Source organism: Electrophorus electricus, chromosome 20, assembly GCF_041902795.1.
Source record: "Electrophorus electricus isolate QZ-2024a chromosome 20, ASM4190279v1, whole genome shotgun sequence".
In the NCBI taxonomy this organism is placed as follows: domain Eukaryota; kingdom Metazoa; phylum Chordata; class Actinopteri; order Gymnotiformes; family Gymnotidae; genus Electrophorus; species Electrophorus electricus.
Genome location: NC_137516.1, coordinates 1,489,401 through 1,506,801, shown reverse-complemented (window position 1 = coordinate 1,506,801; position 17,401 = coordinate 1,489,401). Strand labels below are relative to the sequence as shown.

General features: G+C 42.8%; 1 protein-coding gene across 1 annotated transcript; it reads right to left on the bottom strand.

Annotated features, from left to right (window-relative positions):
- Positions 1–180: 180 nt before the first annotated feature.
- Positions 181–14,608, bottom strand: LOC113591385 (alpha-2-macroglobulin-like protein 1). The gene is made up of 35 exons (XM_081703789.1): positions 14,508–14,608; positions 13,869–14,052; positions 13,370–13,526; positions 13,194–13,246; positions 13,060–13,080; positions 12,692–12,860; positions 12,408–12,492; positions 12,168–12,294; positions 11,589–11,703; positions 11,345–11,454; positions 10,889–11,059; positions 10,486–10,719; positions 10,046–10,109; positions 9,386–9,531; positions 9,082–9,231; positions 8,423–8,599; positions 8,253–8,331; positions 8,029–8,158; positions 7,702–7,927; positions 7,320–7,446; positions 6,761–6,882; positions 6,211–6,262; positions 6,002–6,085; positions 5,419–5,595; positions 5,067–5,148; positions 4,584–4,740; positions 4,314–4,388; positions 4,027–4,189; positions 3,407–3,600; positions 2,926–3,156; positions 2,641–2,759; positions 1,608–1,683; positions 1,448–1,510; positions 775–880; positions 181–463 (listed from the first exon to the last, which is right to left on the bottom strand). Exons 1-35 carry the CDS (start codon positions 14,579–14,581, stop codon positions 423–425), a joined length of 4,341 nt encoding a protein of 1,446 aa, XP_081559915.1. The 5' UTR covers positions 14,582–14,608; the 3' UTR covers positions 181–422.
- Positions 14,609–17,401: the final 2,793 nt, after the last annotated feature.

The following is a 17,401-nucleotide window of genomic DNA, read 5'->3' as shown; positions in this document are numbered from 1 at the left end:
TTACAAATAAAATGTTATTAACGTTGAGGCAAGTTCCTAATGGCTGCCACCTTGTGGACAAATGCAATATAAATAAAATGACAGCATATAAAACATGCATAGGGTAAAATAAAACTGAGCCCATCTGTCTAAATGAAAAATGTTAAATATTTTTAAATTATTACAATTGTAATATTCCACAGCTCAGTCTGAGGCAAGGGAAGGTTGATTATAAAACCCTTAACAACAGCCCTATCAGGGATAAGAGATTTTCATTTGCATCTGAACCACATTAACACACAAGTATAATTCACTAATGACTTCAAACGTAGTGCAGTTAGGTTTTATTCATCTTATAGGTGAAGGAACAAGTCATGGTACACGGTGGGTTGCTGTGTAAGGTTGGATGCTGCTGTCATTCTCGGGGGGTTGTTGGTCCACATTTAGTTACATGGGGAGATGTATTCAGTAACAACCGCATCACCTACAGGAGAGAAGGAACAGAAAATGTTTATGCTATTTCATCTGCATCCTTGGGTTAAATAAAAGCACTATGTAAATAAAATGTATTACACATACATAGCCCATTGTGCAACTGCACTTCACTGCTTAATTGGACCAGTGAAGATTTTATAGTGATTTATACAAATTTATACTGAAAGATTGACACTGAAGATAGTAGTCAGCAATATTTTCTTTTGTTCTAAAAGCGAGTGGTAAACTTGTCTGAGAGCTGCTCCAGCTTCTCACTCATCATTGTTCATGGTTTCTGAAGATAATGGGACTGGTTCTTACTGGGCTTGTAGTAGTCGTAGACCTTCACCACAGCAGGCATCAGGTTCTGCACCACTATGTCCTGCTGGATGATCAGAGTGTAGGTCTGGCGCTCTCCCTTCTTCAGCTGGGGGAATAAAGTCACTCATTACACTGTCACAGACTCTACTGTTAAGAGTGTTTATAGAAGTGTGTGAACACCATTCCTGACCATAAAATCCTTCATCATGCATTATATGTTTCTTCATTATGACTGAATACAGTTCTTATATTTACGCCGTACTAATGGTCTATGGATAGGTAATATGGAAATGCTTGTCATGTTGAGCGTGGGGTTGGAGTTCTGCAGAAGGTCAGTGGGAGACAAGTGTATAACATGTGTCTGGTCATAAATCTGAGCATACAACCCAGTGCTTATTTGAGGGACAGAGTTGCTTGCATCAGCAGAACATAATGATACTGTGACATGTCATTGGACTAAATGCATATATATACGTTGTTATCGGCTCTGAGATAAAGCGCAGGCTTAAGGTCAGGCTGAAACAGAATGTTTTCATTCCTTAGAGACAGACAGGGCCTGTATGGGAGAAGGGCATTGGTGACCTTGGGTGGTTGTTTGGCTTTGTAAGATATGCTGTAGAAAACGGACCTTTGAGAAGCTCAAGGTAGAGTGACAGCTGTGCTGTGTGCTTACCCCATCCAGGTAGATGATGACGACATCATCATTTTTATCCACACGTTTCACAGTTCCATTCACCTGTAGGAACAATCCACACTGAAGCATGCTGGGTACTTCAAGGAAGATCAAAGGCCAAAGTTCCTCCTAAAATGCCATTAACTGGATTTATACAAACCTTGACCAGTGAGAACCCAGACAACAGTTTGAATTCGATGACCACCATGGTAGACACTTTATTTGCACCGTTGTATCTGGAAACAGGAGGTCACATTAAAAAATGGAGGTCTTCAGTCCCTAAAACTCACATTCTGTCATATCTGACCAAATCAACATTGGCACTGAATGAACCTACAACCATGTAAATAATGCAAATATGATGTGATGCATGGACACTCAGATCAAGTCACTATGTGCCCAAGTCATCTTTTTTTCAGAGTCAAAAACAGACATTGGATCCCGATAGCCATGCTTGCATCAACATTGTGCGTTTGTTAAGCAATGAAATGGCGAGGGAGAGCACGTTTTTCCAAAATTAAACTTTTGCAATAAAAAGGCTTTACTTAACGCCATGTTTCCATCAAGCATTTCAGGTTTTTGTTTCTGGCTTCTGTATATTTTCATAGCTCACCAAAGGAAGACAGAACATGCAGAGAACTTGGCCAGATTATCTTGCCTAATCCCAATAGTTAATTACAATGTTCCATAAATTAAGCATTTCCTCATAGGACAAGAACACCTTTTAAATTTGTATAGCTAAATTTATTTATATTATTTATATTTATGCAGGAACCTGTACCAATCCTGAAAAATGCTGAATTTTCTGTAATATTTCTTCATCAAGTCACATTTTCTAGAATCAAGGAAAGTAATAAAGATCCTGGAGTCCTGCACAGACCAGCTAACATGCTGAAGCCTTCTACTGCATACTGTGGTTTGTTAGTTGGTTCACTATTGAAGAACCACATGACAAACAGTTCTCTCCCTCTCAAAAATATCTAAAGTATAGTTTCATCACATTTCAGTATCAGCAAACTACTTCACTAAAGTCAAATGTAAAAACTTTCTGCCAACGTCTAAAACATTACTGAGTCTATCCCCTACACATGAAATCTTGCATCAGTATACCAATTAAAATTCAGATAGTGTAGTACAATATTAACAGACCACTGTTCCTCTCTTCTGTGACTGTGGAAGTGTCTGGAACTCACGTGACAGTCACAGAGATCTCCAGAGATGGGATTGGATCACTGCAGTTTCCAACTTCACTGGTTGAGATGTCGAAGGAGGAGAAGTCATTGGGAGGGGGGATGTTGTAGTACATGGTGAACTGGGGAAAAAATTTCAAACAGAAATGGTAACGTTAGTACAGTAACTTGTACTTCTTTTATATGTATTTAAAGTTCTTCAGACCCACAGAAGTTTTATTATTAAAGAACAGAGGCTTAAAGAATTGCAGGGGTGTAAATCAGTAAAGGAAGTGATGTCAGACTGACCTGCACAAACACACAGCCTTGGCCTGATGCCCTGACCTTGTAGACCCCAGACACCTGCTGCAGCTTGGCCTGCTGGTACAACAGCCTGTTGCTCTGGTTAACTGTGAACTGGGCCACAGTGAGCTGGGTCTTCAAGCTGTGGGTTGACATCACAGTGACTGTAATAGTGCCCATCGGGCTGTAGGTGATACTACTATATTTTGCCAGAGCCTGAAGAGCCACTACAGTGTCCTGTGCAGAGAAACAGAGTAAAAATAACATTCTGAATGTGTGTTTAGTCGCAGCATAAACTCTTTATATCTCACTATTACCATAATCAACAGAATCATCAGTCAAGTCAATTATTAGCTTATTCAGACTTTCTCAAATGTCACAGATCATTACAAGAAGATATTTATATTAGGGTTATAATGCAGAAAGGTCACAAACAGGAGGAGCAACTGTACTACGAGTGAGCTGTTGGTGTGGAAGGGGGTGGTACCTGTGTAGAGATGAACCCCCCATAGGAGTTTTGCTGCTGGCCCAGCCAGTGGACGATGCTGGCACTGTAGCCCAGGTCAAACGAGGCCAGTGGGGGTCCAGAGAGCACAGCCAACAGTACATAGGCGGTCATCTCCACATCCAGTGGGTTTGTCCCCATCCCTTGACTCCCACTGCTCCAGTGCCGCCCGTCCACTGAGGGAATCATTAGAGAAAAGCACCACTCAGATGAGATTCTCCAACATGCCAGTGGTCTGCTGTAAATAGCAGCCAACCCTCTCCAACACAGCTTTCTCCAACCATAACCATAATTGGTCAGTAAATACAAATACATGTATCCTCCAAGTAAACACCAATTTTCTCAAATACCAGCATCTAATGCAAACATGGAGTACATTCTAAAGACTCAACAACACACGCGCACACACACACCCACCCCAGTTTTCTCTGGTCTCAGTATGCTGTTGGCTTTAGGGCTTTGCAGCCTTGGGGGGAGTTACACAAGTATGTTACAATTCAGTAGGTCGATCAGCCCTATGGTGTGTTTAATGGGCAAGTGTGTTGGGCAAGTCTGATCTGACCCATCTGATCTGACCATGGTTTTATTGGTGTTGGTCTGACCTGTCACTATGGCCAGCTGGTTCAGTTGGGAGAGCAGGGTTCCTCTCATCACCTGGTCTCCAGCTAGTGTGAAGGTGTAGGAGAGGAGGGCGATGGCATAGGTGGAGTTTGTCTTAGCATGGGCGTTCCTCAGATACTCCAGACTCTTGGCTACAATGGGATCCTGCCATACCAAACACAGTGAAATAGATTAGTTGGAGAAAAGTCTGCAGAGATAGAGAACAGAGTGGAGACTTGTCTGGATGGTGGCTGGCCACAGGAGCTCCCCGACAGAGCCGATGACTCACCGTACTCTGATTGCCTGCCTCCAGCAGAGCAGCTGTGATGTAAGCTGAGAGGGTCACATTATCATTCACTCCACCCTACAGAGAGAGAACAAAATTTAGAGAGATTGGTATACTGCTGTAAACAGTATATTAGTGACGAACTTTACAGTTGATATCCACTACCAGGCCCTGCTTGTTCTACGCAGTAGTGCTGCACCAAGCATGTAATACCTAATACAGCACAGTGCCACCCCACACCAGCAGGTGGCAGCAGCTCTGCAGTGTCCTGACCTGCATGTCCACATGGATGAGGTTGCCCACTGAGGCGAAACAGCCGTTTGGCTGCTGCTCGTTGCCCAGCCAAGTCTTGGCCTGATCGATGACTGTCTGATCGATAAAGATGTATTGCTTTGCGCTTTCGAAAGACTTCATCACGAACGCAGTGAGCCTGAGTACACAGACACCAGGGATCTCTATAGCAACATTTGAACACATTTACATAAACCCAGCAGTGATCTAATGTTATGTGTTCAAGAGGAACTAGTGTGAGAGTGCTCACACTATCTCAAACTTGCTCACTTGCTGCTTTTTACATTTCTACCAGATTTGTGGGATTTTGTATTTGCATCACTGCTTTTGTATTTCTATCAATAATTCTTAAATGGGGGGCTGTCCACATTAAAAAGCCTAAGGTACGATGTCATTTGACACAAGTTGCACAGGAGTGGATCGTGTCTGGCATCAGCTTCTCCCTCTGCTCTCCCCAACACTGACCAGGTGTTGCCTGAGCTGTCACTCATCCCAAACGCACTGTAGGACCCATCAAAATGCTTGAAGGACAGTTCTCTCTGGTAGCCTGCAGAGGACAAAGAAATGCACATTAAATCTCTACTGTACAAGAGAACACCATTTCAGTCCGGACCTGAGATTCCATAAAACTACTTTCGGACAATGTTTATAGTAAAGAAAGCATTACTCAAATGAAATCAAATTAAAGGGAACTATGAGCTCACAATATGTCTGCTTAAAACAACGGTCATAAAGGAATGGACAAAAATCTGCAGGACTCAAATCCTGCTGGCTAGAAACATCAGCTGGTCTGAGAGGAGCTGGTGTGTGCTCTCACCACTCAGCAGGAAGGAGGTGGCTTTGCTCCTGATGGCGGGCGTCAGCTGGCCGCTGCTCTCCAGGTACCCCAGGATGAAGATGTCGGGGGCGAAGAGCAGCATGTTCTGTTCACCGCAGCCGTACGGCATGGCCAGCAGGTTGTCCAGGTTCTGCAGTGCACGGCCCATCAGATCTCCTGCAGAGAGAAGGCACAGAGTGTGTGCGCGCATGGGTGTGGTTTTGTGTGAGACGTAGGGAGAAACTGTGGATCTCACGTGAATTAGCCAAGGCAGTGTTTCCCACCTCAGTCCCCAGGGAATGCCAGCTTGTCCAATTTCTGGTTCTGATCCCAGCTTTCCTCCCACCTGAACCCCGTGATCAGAAATACTCTGTACCTGCTGCAGGTGTGCCGAGAGTTGGTTGGATCAGACTAAAGTCTGGACTGATTGGATGTCTCCATGGATTGGGAAGCACTGCCTCAGGGCAAGTATTTGTTATAGTCTAGTCTAGTTTTAGCTGCACTAGAGTCAAACTCCAATGTGATCATGCAGGAATTAGGGCTCCATTTTGTGTGAGTGAGTGAGAGAGAGGGGTTTGCTCACCCAGCACAGAGACATAAGCAGTGGCGGAACCCTCCACAAACACTTCAGGCAGCGTCAGTGTGACTGTCTGGTCAACAGCACCACCTAGAGGAGGGAAAGTTAAACATCCTTGGAAGAGGTGTCTGTTACATATTTACAAGGACCCACAGGATTCCCCGTTTGTGTCGTAAAACACATGGTAAAAGCATGACAAAGATGGTGTCCCGAACCTCTTGTGCACATGAACTCATTGTAACTGTTGGTCTGTTTGGTTCCCTCTGCCTGATAGGGAATAAACAGAAAGAACATTAGAGCACCAACCAACCAAACAACCCAGCAGACTCCAGCACAGATCACACCACCACTCCACTGGCAACCAGAGCAATGCTTTGTTCTTCTAACCATTTGAATGAATAAATCTGGAATAGCATTCAGTGGTATCCAGTTGTTGGTGGACTCTTGTGTGGGAAACAGGCTGACAGCTTGTTATTGGAGAGCATGTGACTCTTGTGTGCGTGGAGCTGGATCTCCATGCCTGTCTGATTATGAAGGGCAGGACTGCACAGGGAGTATGCAGGGTGGAGTTCGCACCACCAGCAGAATCTGCTCCACCGTGTCCATGTGGACTCAGTGGGGCTCGTCAGGGTGGTGTAGCGAGGTGGAGGAGGGTTAAATGTAGCTCACCACCACCAGCAGAATCTGCTCCACCGTGTCCATGTGGACTCAGTGGGGCTCGTCAGGGTGGTGTAGCGAGGTGGAGGAGGGTTAAATGTAGCTCACCACCACCAGCAGGGTCTGCTCCACAGTGTCCAAGCTTCCTTTCTCTGGCACGGTGGGTATGCCATTTCCACACAGCACAGACGAGTGTACAGCCTCTGCACTCACTCTGATGATCACCTCCCCTACAGAACACACACACACACACAGAATCTTCCTAATCCCAATTTATAAAACAATTTTCCACATCACTGATATTTGTTTAGTAATTAGTTTAGAGTTAGTAATTATGGGGCCCTTAGTGAAACAAGCTTTTAAAATATATATTCTTATCTATAATTATTAAATATATTAAAATGATTTAACATCACATCTTATTTGTACTTGTCACTTGACTCACAGAAGCCCCAGGCAGGTGCCAAACATTGTGTCGTGCTTAGAGCTTGTGTTAGTTTAACAAAATGTTTCATAACTGTACATTTGGCAAGTCTCATGGTGAATTAGTCTCACTGAAACAGGTGAGACCAAGCAAGAAAGAGCATCCCTGGAAGACTCAAACAGTCATCTACAGGTGGGCTTACCCAGCACGGAGGGTGTGATGGTAGTGTGAAGGTGGGCTTACCCAGCACGGAGGGTGTGATGACCCACATGAAGGTCCAGCTCTCATCGGCACAGAGGCAGTGTGTGTAAACACATCCCACACAGCTCTGTGCTGAGAACTGCTGCGATTGTGCCAGGGTTACCTTCACCTTTACCACACACACACACACACACACACACACACACACCTCTCACTGCTACAGCCTAGTATTCAACATCATAAACACACTTCAGCTACAGGACTCTCAGAGAAGATGTGAAATGAGATCTTGGAGCTCAAATAGTTCAGGTTAGTATAAAGCACACACTCCAACATCAGACATGAAGCTTTCATGGTGCTTAATGAATAACCAGGAATCAGCTCCTCTGTCCCATAGGGGGATGGAGACACTGGGACCACTTACCATGATGCAGGAGGGTAGGTAGTTGAAGACTGTAGCCTTGAGCGTGAACACCTCTCCACGGACGATGGAGTAGGGCAGGGTCAGGCTCACGAAGAAAGGCTGGAAGGCCGTGAGGTTGACCTTTGGTGCCACGCCAAACCCGACCGGAGATGTACAGAACGCCCCTGCCTCCCACGTGGTGATGGTGTCTGGGACGATCTTGCTGACCCCCATAGCTCCAGATTCACTGGTGATTTGAATAAAGAGGGGGTGAAAAACTCCTCAGTGGCTCTCTATTGAAAGATATGACAGGTTCAGGGGAAGTGTGTTGGCTCAGTGTTCACATACCCCACCAACACAAGGTCCCAGATCCACGTCTCCGGGAAGTATTTGCGGACTCTACTGGCCGGCTGACCTTGTCCTCCGTCAACCGGAGCTGCCTCAGCAACCTCTAGTTTATTGGCCACCATTAACGCTGCTTAAAATGGAAAAATTGTTTATGTGAAATACATGCCAAAACATGCATGTGGTTATTAAATTAGAAAATAAGTGAAAAGGTAAATATTACTTACGGCGAAACATTAACACAGGACCTCTGCAGACCTCTTTTTTTTTAATATAAGCATTGGAAATGATCTTGATTCCTGCATACTGAGAAAAGGGCAGACAAGTAGTAACAAACAAATCCAGTGGGGGTTCTATGGTAAAATGGTCCTATTTCTAAGAAAAACAGACTCCTTACCTTAAAGACGTTGTATACGTCGACTTTTCCTAGGAGAACAGGTAAAACAGGGGGACGAGATCTTGGATTAACAAAGGGTTCCATGATAGGGGGCCTGAAAATGCACATATTGGGATCCTCATCTTCCGTGCCGTACGGATATCCTGACAACATCTGGATAGGAAGCATGTTGTAGACCTGTAGTGGGAGGAGATGCAGTCATCATTTGAACTGATGCTGCCATTTGTCCTTCTTTAAAACTACTCGACACTTTTGGAAAGGTTTTGATAAAATGCTGCCAATACAGACATAGAATAACTACTGTTATGAGCTCCTCATTTCTAATCCCAGGTCCAGAATCAGGATTTTGAACTAAATAGCTGAGAGCAAATATTTAAATATAGACCACCATTGACCCAAAATCCACTCATAGCCTTAATGTCCAGTCTTGCTACATGAGAGATGGGTCATCTCATGGTTTGGTTTCAACATTGAAAGGTTCAGCCCACCTGATCCTGGTCCAGGTTAACTGAGGTCCTTAGAAACATCTACGTGTTTTAGATTAGAACTGAACATAAATGCTAGATTAGGATTAGAGGTAAACAAAGGGTGTGGGTTTTCAGAACATGTTTCCCTTATGTAGATGAGTCGGTGTCATTTGCGCAGATTCAGATGCGTACAGATTGGATGGTGAACTCCTTTTCTGGTCTGAGCAGTAGCAGACTCTCATCGATGGCCCTCACAGAGCACAGTGAGCCTGGGTGAGCTTTCAGCGTCAGGAAAATGTTTAGTCCAGGAAGCTCCTCATTTGAGGAGAGCTCCAGAGACACCTGAGATTCGAAAAAAGACTCATTACATATAAACACTTCCTACATTCTGTGTACAAATAGATACATTCAAATTTAATTACATGTTTAGTTTTTAGTCTTTTTTTAATTGATCTGTATGGTTTTTGTTGTTCTGTATGGTTTTGGATGTTCTGACCTTGTTCTTCAGAGACAGCTCAATGGGGAAGTCCATACTGTCAGCCAGCACGTCTCCGTTAGGAAGCAGGGCATACACCACCACCTGGGCGACTGGAGCCAGACTGAGAGGACTCTGTAGGAGGATTGAGAGTTTTCCACGGTTCTCTGTGACGGGGAAGACCGAGGGAGTTAGAAAGTCACATCCACACGTCTGCAAGAGCACCGAAAGCTGAAAAGCAATTCTATGCAGCTAAAAACCATTTCCACTTATGCATTAGGCAGACATTCTTATCCTGAGCAACTTTCATTTATGTTACCGCGGTGGGCGGATATAGTATTAGGAGTCTTGGTTGTGCACCTGCCTAGATGGGGGTTGAACCCCAGTTCCTCCACAGGAGACACAGTATTGCTACCCACTACACTAGAAAAAACTCACCATATCCATACTTATTCAAAATGATTAGAGTTTAAAAAAAAATGCACTTGTGTGTGTGTGTGTGTGTGTGTGTGTGTGTGTGTGTGTGAGTGTATGGGTGTGAGTGTGTGAGAGTGTGGGTGTGAGTGTGTGTGAGAGTGTGTGTGTGTGTGCGTGTGCGTGTGCGTGTGTGTGTGTGTGTGTGTGTGTGTGTGTGTGTGAGAGTGTGTGTGTGTGTGTGTGTATACTATAATATTTATGGACCTTTTTCTGGATCCACTTCTACTGTGATGCATCCCTGCTGAGCTGTATGACCTCGGGACATCACCTGCACACACCACAAAAATGTCATCATATTTATCAATCAAATTTAGTTATATAGCCCTTTTTACAATAGATGTTGACAGTGCAGCTTTACAAATGTCCGAGTCCAAGCCCCCAGTGAGCAAGCTAATGGAGACAGTGGCAAGGAAAACTCCTTAGAGAATGAGGAAGAAACCTTAAGGAACCAGGACTCAAAGGGGAGGGGCCTCCATCCTCCTCTGGCCAATATTTCTACATATTTACTGCTTTACTGAAGAGAACCTCACTAACCAATCCTCCATATAACCAGTGACCACTGGGATTAAAAGGCTTGCTGAGCAGGGAAACAGAGAGTGAAGGTGTAGAAGACCATGTTGGAATGTTGTGAAAGACACTCGTACCATGTAGAAGAAGTCTAAGGAGTTCTGTTGTGGTTCCAGCGCTGTGCTGTGGATGATGTAATTAGCTACCACTACTGCATCGCTGTCACAGAATGCCACCAGGGGGCGCAACAACTCCAGGAAGCTGCTGCTTTTGGAGTAGAAGGGCTGAAGCCAGAGGTAAGCCGAGGGATAGGTTGGTCTACGCAACGTGCCCACATATCCGAATGAATCCTCTTCCATATGATATCGGGCCTATTTAGAAGAGAAGAAAACCAAACACCTTAAATCATTTAAAACCTTCAGTTAGGGAAAGAACACATTCAGAAATGTGAATTAACTGCCAGCATGTAGAATCTTAGTCTTTTAATAAAATATTACATTATATAAAATCAGTATAATTTATTTTTTGGACTTCACTGACCTCTAAAGAGGCTGTCTGCAAACCCCATGGATGTGTGTCTAAGGAGAATGCAGCGACACCGTTGTCGTCGGTAACCAGCGTCCAGGTTTTGTTTTTGTTTTCAGCGTATCTTACAATTAGATATACAGGCTCATTTATTATAGGGGTGGAGTCTGGGCCGGTAACTTTAATCTATCACACAAACACAAATGAAAAAGAAAAAACAATTGACCCTGAATGATAAATCTGATGAAGTGATGTAATGATTAACACAAAAATCTTTTAACCTCTGCTGTACCTGTTTAAAAGTAGATAAAACGTTAACATTATTCTGACCCTTAAAATATGTTAAGCAATATTTTTAAAAAAACAATATAGTTGTTCAAATAATTAAGATGACAGCAGCATTTTTCTAGGTGTTAACATTTCTAGTAATTGCCCATAATTACTAGTGCCTAATAATTAGCCAGTAATTACCTCTCCTTCATAGGCCATCCCTGGCTTAAACACATCATCAGCGTTCACAAAGGTGAGGGTGACAATATCACTTGTAATAGAAATGCTACCCGAACCTGACATAACCACTCCTGTAGGGGAAACATACAACTTCTGCATCGGTTTTGCACCATTTTGCAAATAGAGACCATCAGTTATTATTGTTATTGTTTTATGCTGTGATTGTTGTTTGATATTAAGGGGTCAGAGAGTGGGAAAACCTCACCTGTCCCATATTCCTCCACTTCAGCGTCAACACTAATAATGTCTACATATCGTGTATCACTCAGTACAAAGTCGCTCAGGTCAATGACGTAGGACCCGCAGCCCGTCCTGCCAGTCTGTTAGACCAGGAGAACAGCATGAGGGCTTTGGGTGAGTGGAAGAGACCAGAGCAGGAATTCTTCAAAATGTTACAGGACTTTAATAGTTATTAGGAAACCATGTACGGAGCTTCACATTAATACACTGCAAGTGCACATAGTGTACTGGCCAATATATCAGTAGTAGTGTCACTTCACCTTTAGAATAGCATCTCTTCTACTGTATCTGTATTAGACATATGAATAGCAGTAGGAACACTGCTTAGCTGGGTTTGCCAGGAAAAATATACAACAAGCTCATATGGTAAAATCACAGTAGATACAACAGACACTATTTAGCTGATCCTAATTTTTTGGAAGTCATCTTTAAACTTGACAGGGTTCTTGAAATCTTAGAAAGGCCCAACAATAAGTGTTTGATGATGAGGTAAGTGTTGTACAAATATTTCTCAGTGCATTAATGGGTGACCAAAAGGACTAACCTCCATTTTAAAAGTTCTACAGATGTCTGAAAGTTGTGCACTTCCTGGCGCAAACCACCAGTATCTGTAACTTTTGCGGCAGACCACGGCAGTCGCAGACCCTATCACTGGTTTCCCATAAGTATACCTACAGCCAGGGTGGAGGTTGTGGAGTAAGGAATACATAACACTATGGTGGCAGGTGTTTCAGTCTCTTATTACATTATTGTCTCATACAGAAAAGGCTTAAATGGCTCTTACTTTGCACACACTTTAAGTGTGACCGTTGTGTCCAGAATGGTTATGACTGGAGGAAGCTCAACGGTCACTTCAAACTTTGGCAGCACTAGAAGAGAATCGAGAGTTTCATTATAGCAACTAAATTAATAAATCAAGGCAAAACACAGATCTCTTGTTACTAGGATTCACAATAATTAAAAGGAATAAAACTTGCTATGTGAAATGAAACTTCATGCACAGTCTCAAACACTGTGACAACCAAATCCGACCTGTGTATTAACTGAAAACACAGTGTTGGTTCTGACCATATTCCTTGATTTCAAATTGTTGTATGATTGGTTCGTTCCTCTCGTTCCAGGCAGTGATGGTGTAGAATCCCTCTGCAGCCTCTGGGTTTATGGGATACGACATATCCAGGAAGCCACTGAATGTGGACACGTTCAACCACTGACCAATGCGGTTGGAGTTGAGGTCCTACAGACAACAGCAGCATCACACATCTTAAAGATGTTTTAAATATATGAAAAATAAGGTCACAATGCCCCAAGACACCAATTAGCAAGGAAAGGACTTCTTCGGTTTTTGAACAGATGGTGACTTTGGAAGCAAAGCCGGTCCCAGATACAGAAAGTGCACATCTGATGACTGATGCTGGAAACACTTGTTAGCATACCTGCACTTCTATTGTGGGGAACTGTAAGAGAAAGCAAAGAGAACCTGTGTAACTACATCAGCTCCCTGCTGCTGTATATACAGGTCATTTGATACAGCCCTTTGTGCCTTTAAAGAAATGATGAACTGTCGTACCATCTGGTTGTAGGTTAAGAAGTTGGAATCCAAAGAGACTATGCGGAAATTGACTGTGGAAAGAAACAATCATATCTATAATACTATTAATCCTTAAAGTGGACAGGAAAATACACTTATTTTAACACAGGAATAAATATTGCATTTGATTTCTTGTATGATTTGGAGAACATTACCAGTTTGTCCCCGTTCGTAGATGGGTTTGTCTGTTTCAATGATGCTCAACAGACCAGGAGGTTTTATGATGATTTTTGTCGTCTTGTTCACAAATGTGAATCTCCCTTTGATCTCCAAGGAAACAAAAGCTTCCATATCTATGGTTACAGCAGGAACCTTTTGGAGAACCACAATTGCAAATAATAATAATAATCGCCAAGGTGCTTGTAAGGACAGATAAATTAAAATGACTGTGGACTGATATACTGATACTCAGTACCAGAAGTCCTCTGGACTCACTAGTACACACAGTGTTCATTGCACTTTTTAAAAAATAGAAATATCTTTCAAATGTCAAACTATACAGACATCTTTCCACAAAAATATAAATAGAAAAATACTAGAACAGAAATGAGATTAGGCATTTGGGGCCATGACCATATAATTTTGGTAAAATTCATTGTTTTCCTTGCTGTAGAGTTTTGAGTGCATTGTGTTGTTTGTAGTGAGGAGATTGACCTGGAATTGGACGCACTGTTGGTACTTTGCTTGTATGAAATGCTTGCTTAGCAGAGTCTTGCTTTCCTGCCTGTGTTCCAGATGTGCCACTAAGGAAAGTAATGGGCGGCATGTGTAGAGCTGGACACATAATGTCTCAACACTGCCCCCAATTGGCTGGGAGTTGACAGTCAGCAGGTACGTGCTGAATAGTAAGAAAAAGACATGAAGAGTAAGTCAGTTACATGGGCTGCGCACGCAGATTTCTTTCTGCGTTCACCGCACATATACACACTAGACTTCCATTCACATGTTTCACAAAAGTCATGATCATTTCCATCAGCAGAAATACATACAAAGTCGTGTTTCACTCCACTATGGCTACACAGAAAACATCAAGACGACTGTACAATCAAAGGTAAAAATATATATTTTAAAAATGTGTGGTGATTGTGCCTTGTGTGTGTAAAGAAATGAATGTCAAACACATAAAAAGATGAATTTGCCATGAATTTGCTTTTAGTAGAGTACTGTTTACAGGTGTAGTGTCTGGTGGGACGGAGCCATGTGACTATTGAGAGCCAGACTCATTGTGAAGGATGAAAACTCTAGCGAGTCTATTAACTAAAGAGATCTACAGGAATAAACAAAGGTTCTTACAGTCCATTGGAGGAGGCGATTACGGCGCTGTGGAGGAGCAGAAGTGTGGTAGCGAGAACTCTGGAGAGCTGCATCCTGACCAGGACTCCACCACCAGGAGATGATCTGACCACCTGGAGCTCCTGCAGTATATGAGCTCTCTCGAGCTCTCTCTCTCTCTCTCTCCCTCCCTCCCTCCCTCCCTCCCTCTCTCTCTCACTCTCTCTCTCTCTCTCTTTCTCTCTCTCTCTCTCTCCTCCACCCCTGCCAAATAAGGACTTTGAGGAACAGGAAGATGATACATGTGGTATGTGGTACATGCACCTCCGACCAACCTAAACCACACCCTGCCCCACTTCACCTATGAAATAAATTACAAGTTATTTGTAATTTATTTCATAGACATTGAGATTATCAGTAAAGCCGAAACTCAGGATCACTCTCACAGCCACATTTGTTTGTTTGTTTGTTTCTCTTTATCATAAGGGGAGCAAAACGGATAGTTTGTGCAAACTTACATGTTTCATTATGTGTGGAAATAACATAAGAAAATGAACATAATTCAGAGACCGTCTTTTTCAGTGCCTGACTGATGTTGATTAGACTGTAACTGGCTTCTTCTGTCAGCTGCTGTGTAACTGAGTCTCAGTCCTGTCGGAGTCCTTGAGTTGAACCCAACTGAGGGTTATCTTGTTCCGGTTTGTAAGCAGTTATGATAACCTTGTTAGGCGTCGCATTAATGGTCATAATAGTGTTCATATTTATAAACTGTCTTCCAGAGCAAGGTGAACGGTGACTAGCTAAACAAATCACATTCTTTTCCATCCCTTTAAAAAGAAAATGTATAAAATAATTTATGTTTTTATAGAAAATTAAAGTGCATTCAAGGGTTATGACAATTAAAGTCCAAGAACAAAGAAAACCATAAAATAAATGCCAAACTGTGAGCCTGTGGGCCTGACCTCCATGACTTTAAAACATGTTGGTGAAAGGTATTAACACTAATACATTATATTAACAAACCTTCACTTCCTGGTACACAAGCACCTTAATTGCACAGATCCACTCAAATGCCTCAATCAAAGCTCATAACTCCAAACTTACCAGGGCCGAGAAATAAAGCGCATGATGACAGAGTCCATTACTGCTCTCCACTACCTGGAGGACAGGTGGGTTAGGCATGAAAAGCCATGTGATTCTTGGGTTCAAGTTAAATCTTGACATTCTGATTGTTTTTCAAATCCAGTATACTTTATTACAGACTCTAGACAAACTTTCCATGCTCTTATTTCAAGAGAAAAGTTTTAATATATTCATTTATGCGACTATGTTTTGAGAAAGTGATGTTTAATGATGCCACGCATTGGTACTATCTGAATACAACTGCCATGCCAATACTACAAACCATGATGGATCAGAAACATCTGTAGGGAGTGTCAATGACACCTTTGCATTCCTCTGATTGGCTAGTTAAATGCAACCATTTGATACATGCCAGAGAGAGAGAGACTGACTGATGCTAAGTGGTGATGGAGACTTCTCTTAGAACTAGGTGTTTACTGTACAACACTTTTAACCTGTAAACGCATAGCCACTTTTAACCTGTAAATGTGCTCGAGTATTTACCCCCCGAAAAGATCAGATATGATTGTTGCTATACCTGTGGGTAAATGCTATGGAGTAATTGGCATTTTAAATGCAAGTCACAATGTACCAACATGTCTGTACAGCAGAAAAGGTCGCAAATGTAGAAAGGAAAACAGGACATATGGTGGCAGGATGCAATGCAGTGGTATTTAAACCACAAAGCAGTAGCATTTAAACAAATTAGCACATGCATACACGAGCATAATTTCCTCGTGCTAATATTGCTGTATATATCTTACAATGACATAAGCAGTCCACCACCAAACCCACGTCCCTCAGGTTCTCGTCCATGGGTCCATCAGCAGTGTGGAGGTTGTCCACAGGTCCCGAGGCACTGCTGCACAGATAGAAAACTTGAGGTTAATCGAGGGAAGGGCAGTTTGACTGTGTATGCCGGCACATTTGCAAAAGCGTTTTTACAATACCTTTCTGATCACACCGTGTTGCTGGTTCTTCACACTTTCACTGACACTCTGCGTCATGCAACAGCGCCAGCTGACGTGTGGACTGCGAGGAATAATGTATTTTATAGACGTTCACAGACAATTGTAACATCTTTTAGCAGCGTAGTTAATTTCTTTTTAAACCAGATGGGTTACCTGCCAATCCCCTCCGATCTCAGCTGCTACACTCGAACACACTCCACATCAGTCATGCACAGTAGACCGGTGTGATGGTTACACCACCCGCTATGATGCGAGAAGAATGACATATTAGACGCCACGTTGCGTCATCCGCCGTCATGGTCATAAGAGATACAAGAGCATAAATTAAACTTGATATACTAAAGATGAGCAAACGAGCGATGTGTCACGTGTTAAATGCTGCGATTTTTAATGTCAGATCATTAGCCAGCAAAGCCTTCACAGAGGGCAAACAGTCGAAAACTATGAATTGGATAATATACGTCTGACTAAAACTTGGCTCAGCAGTGATGATAATACCACTATAAATGAGTCAACCACACCTCAGTATTGTTCTCCTAGTGTTTCAAAGGTGCAGGAGTAGCATGTACGTTTCTCAGTAAGATGTGTTGGGGAGTATAACACTTTTGAGTGTCATTCATTTAAGTTTAGTGAATAATGAGTGTCATTCACCCTCCTAGACATCATCCTGGGTTCCTTGATAAATCTGTCGATCTGTTAACAAAAACTTTAACCATATTTGACTAGTGATTTTACTATAAATTGTGACGAGCCAGCAGATACTACTGCTTGTGTAGTAATTTCACTGTGATATTAAAGTCCTTCGACCTCATACAACACGTG

What these genes read in the sequence shown, in the direction of transcription:
- LOC113591385 (XM_081703789.1), bottom strand. Translation starts at nt 14,581, where the DNA reads ATGCAGCTCTCCAGAGTTCTCGCTACCACACTTCTGCTCCTCCACAGC. An exon ending in ACGTATACAACGTCTTTAAG is followed by an intron (nt 8,332 to 8,422) that starts GTAAGGAGTCTG and finishes CCCTTTTCTCAG; the next exon opens with TATGCAGGAATCAAGATCAT. An exon ending in TGAGTTCATGTGCACAAGAG is followed by an intron (nt 6,086 to 6,210) that starts GTTCGGGACACC and finishes TCCCTCCTCTAG; the next exon opens with GTGGTGCTGTTGACCAGACA.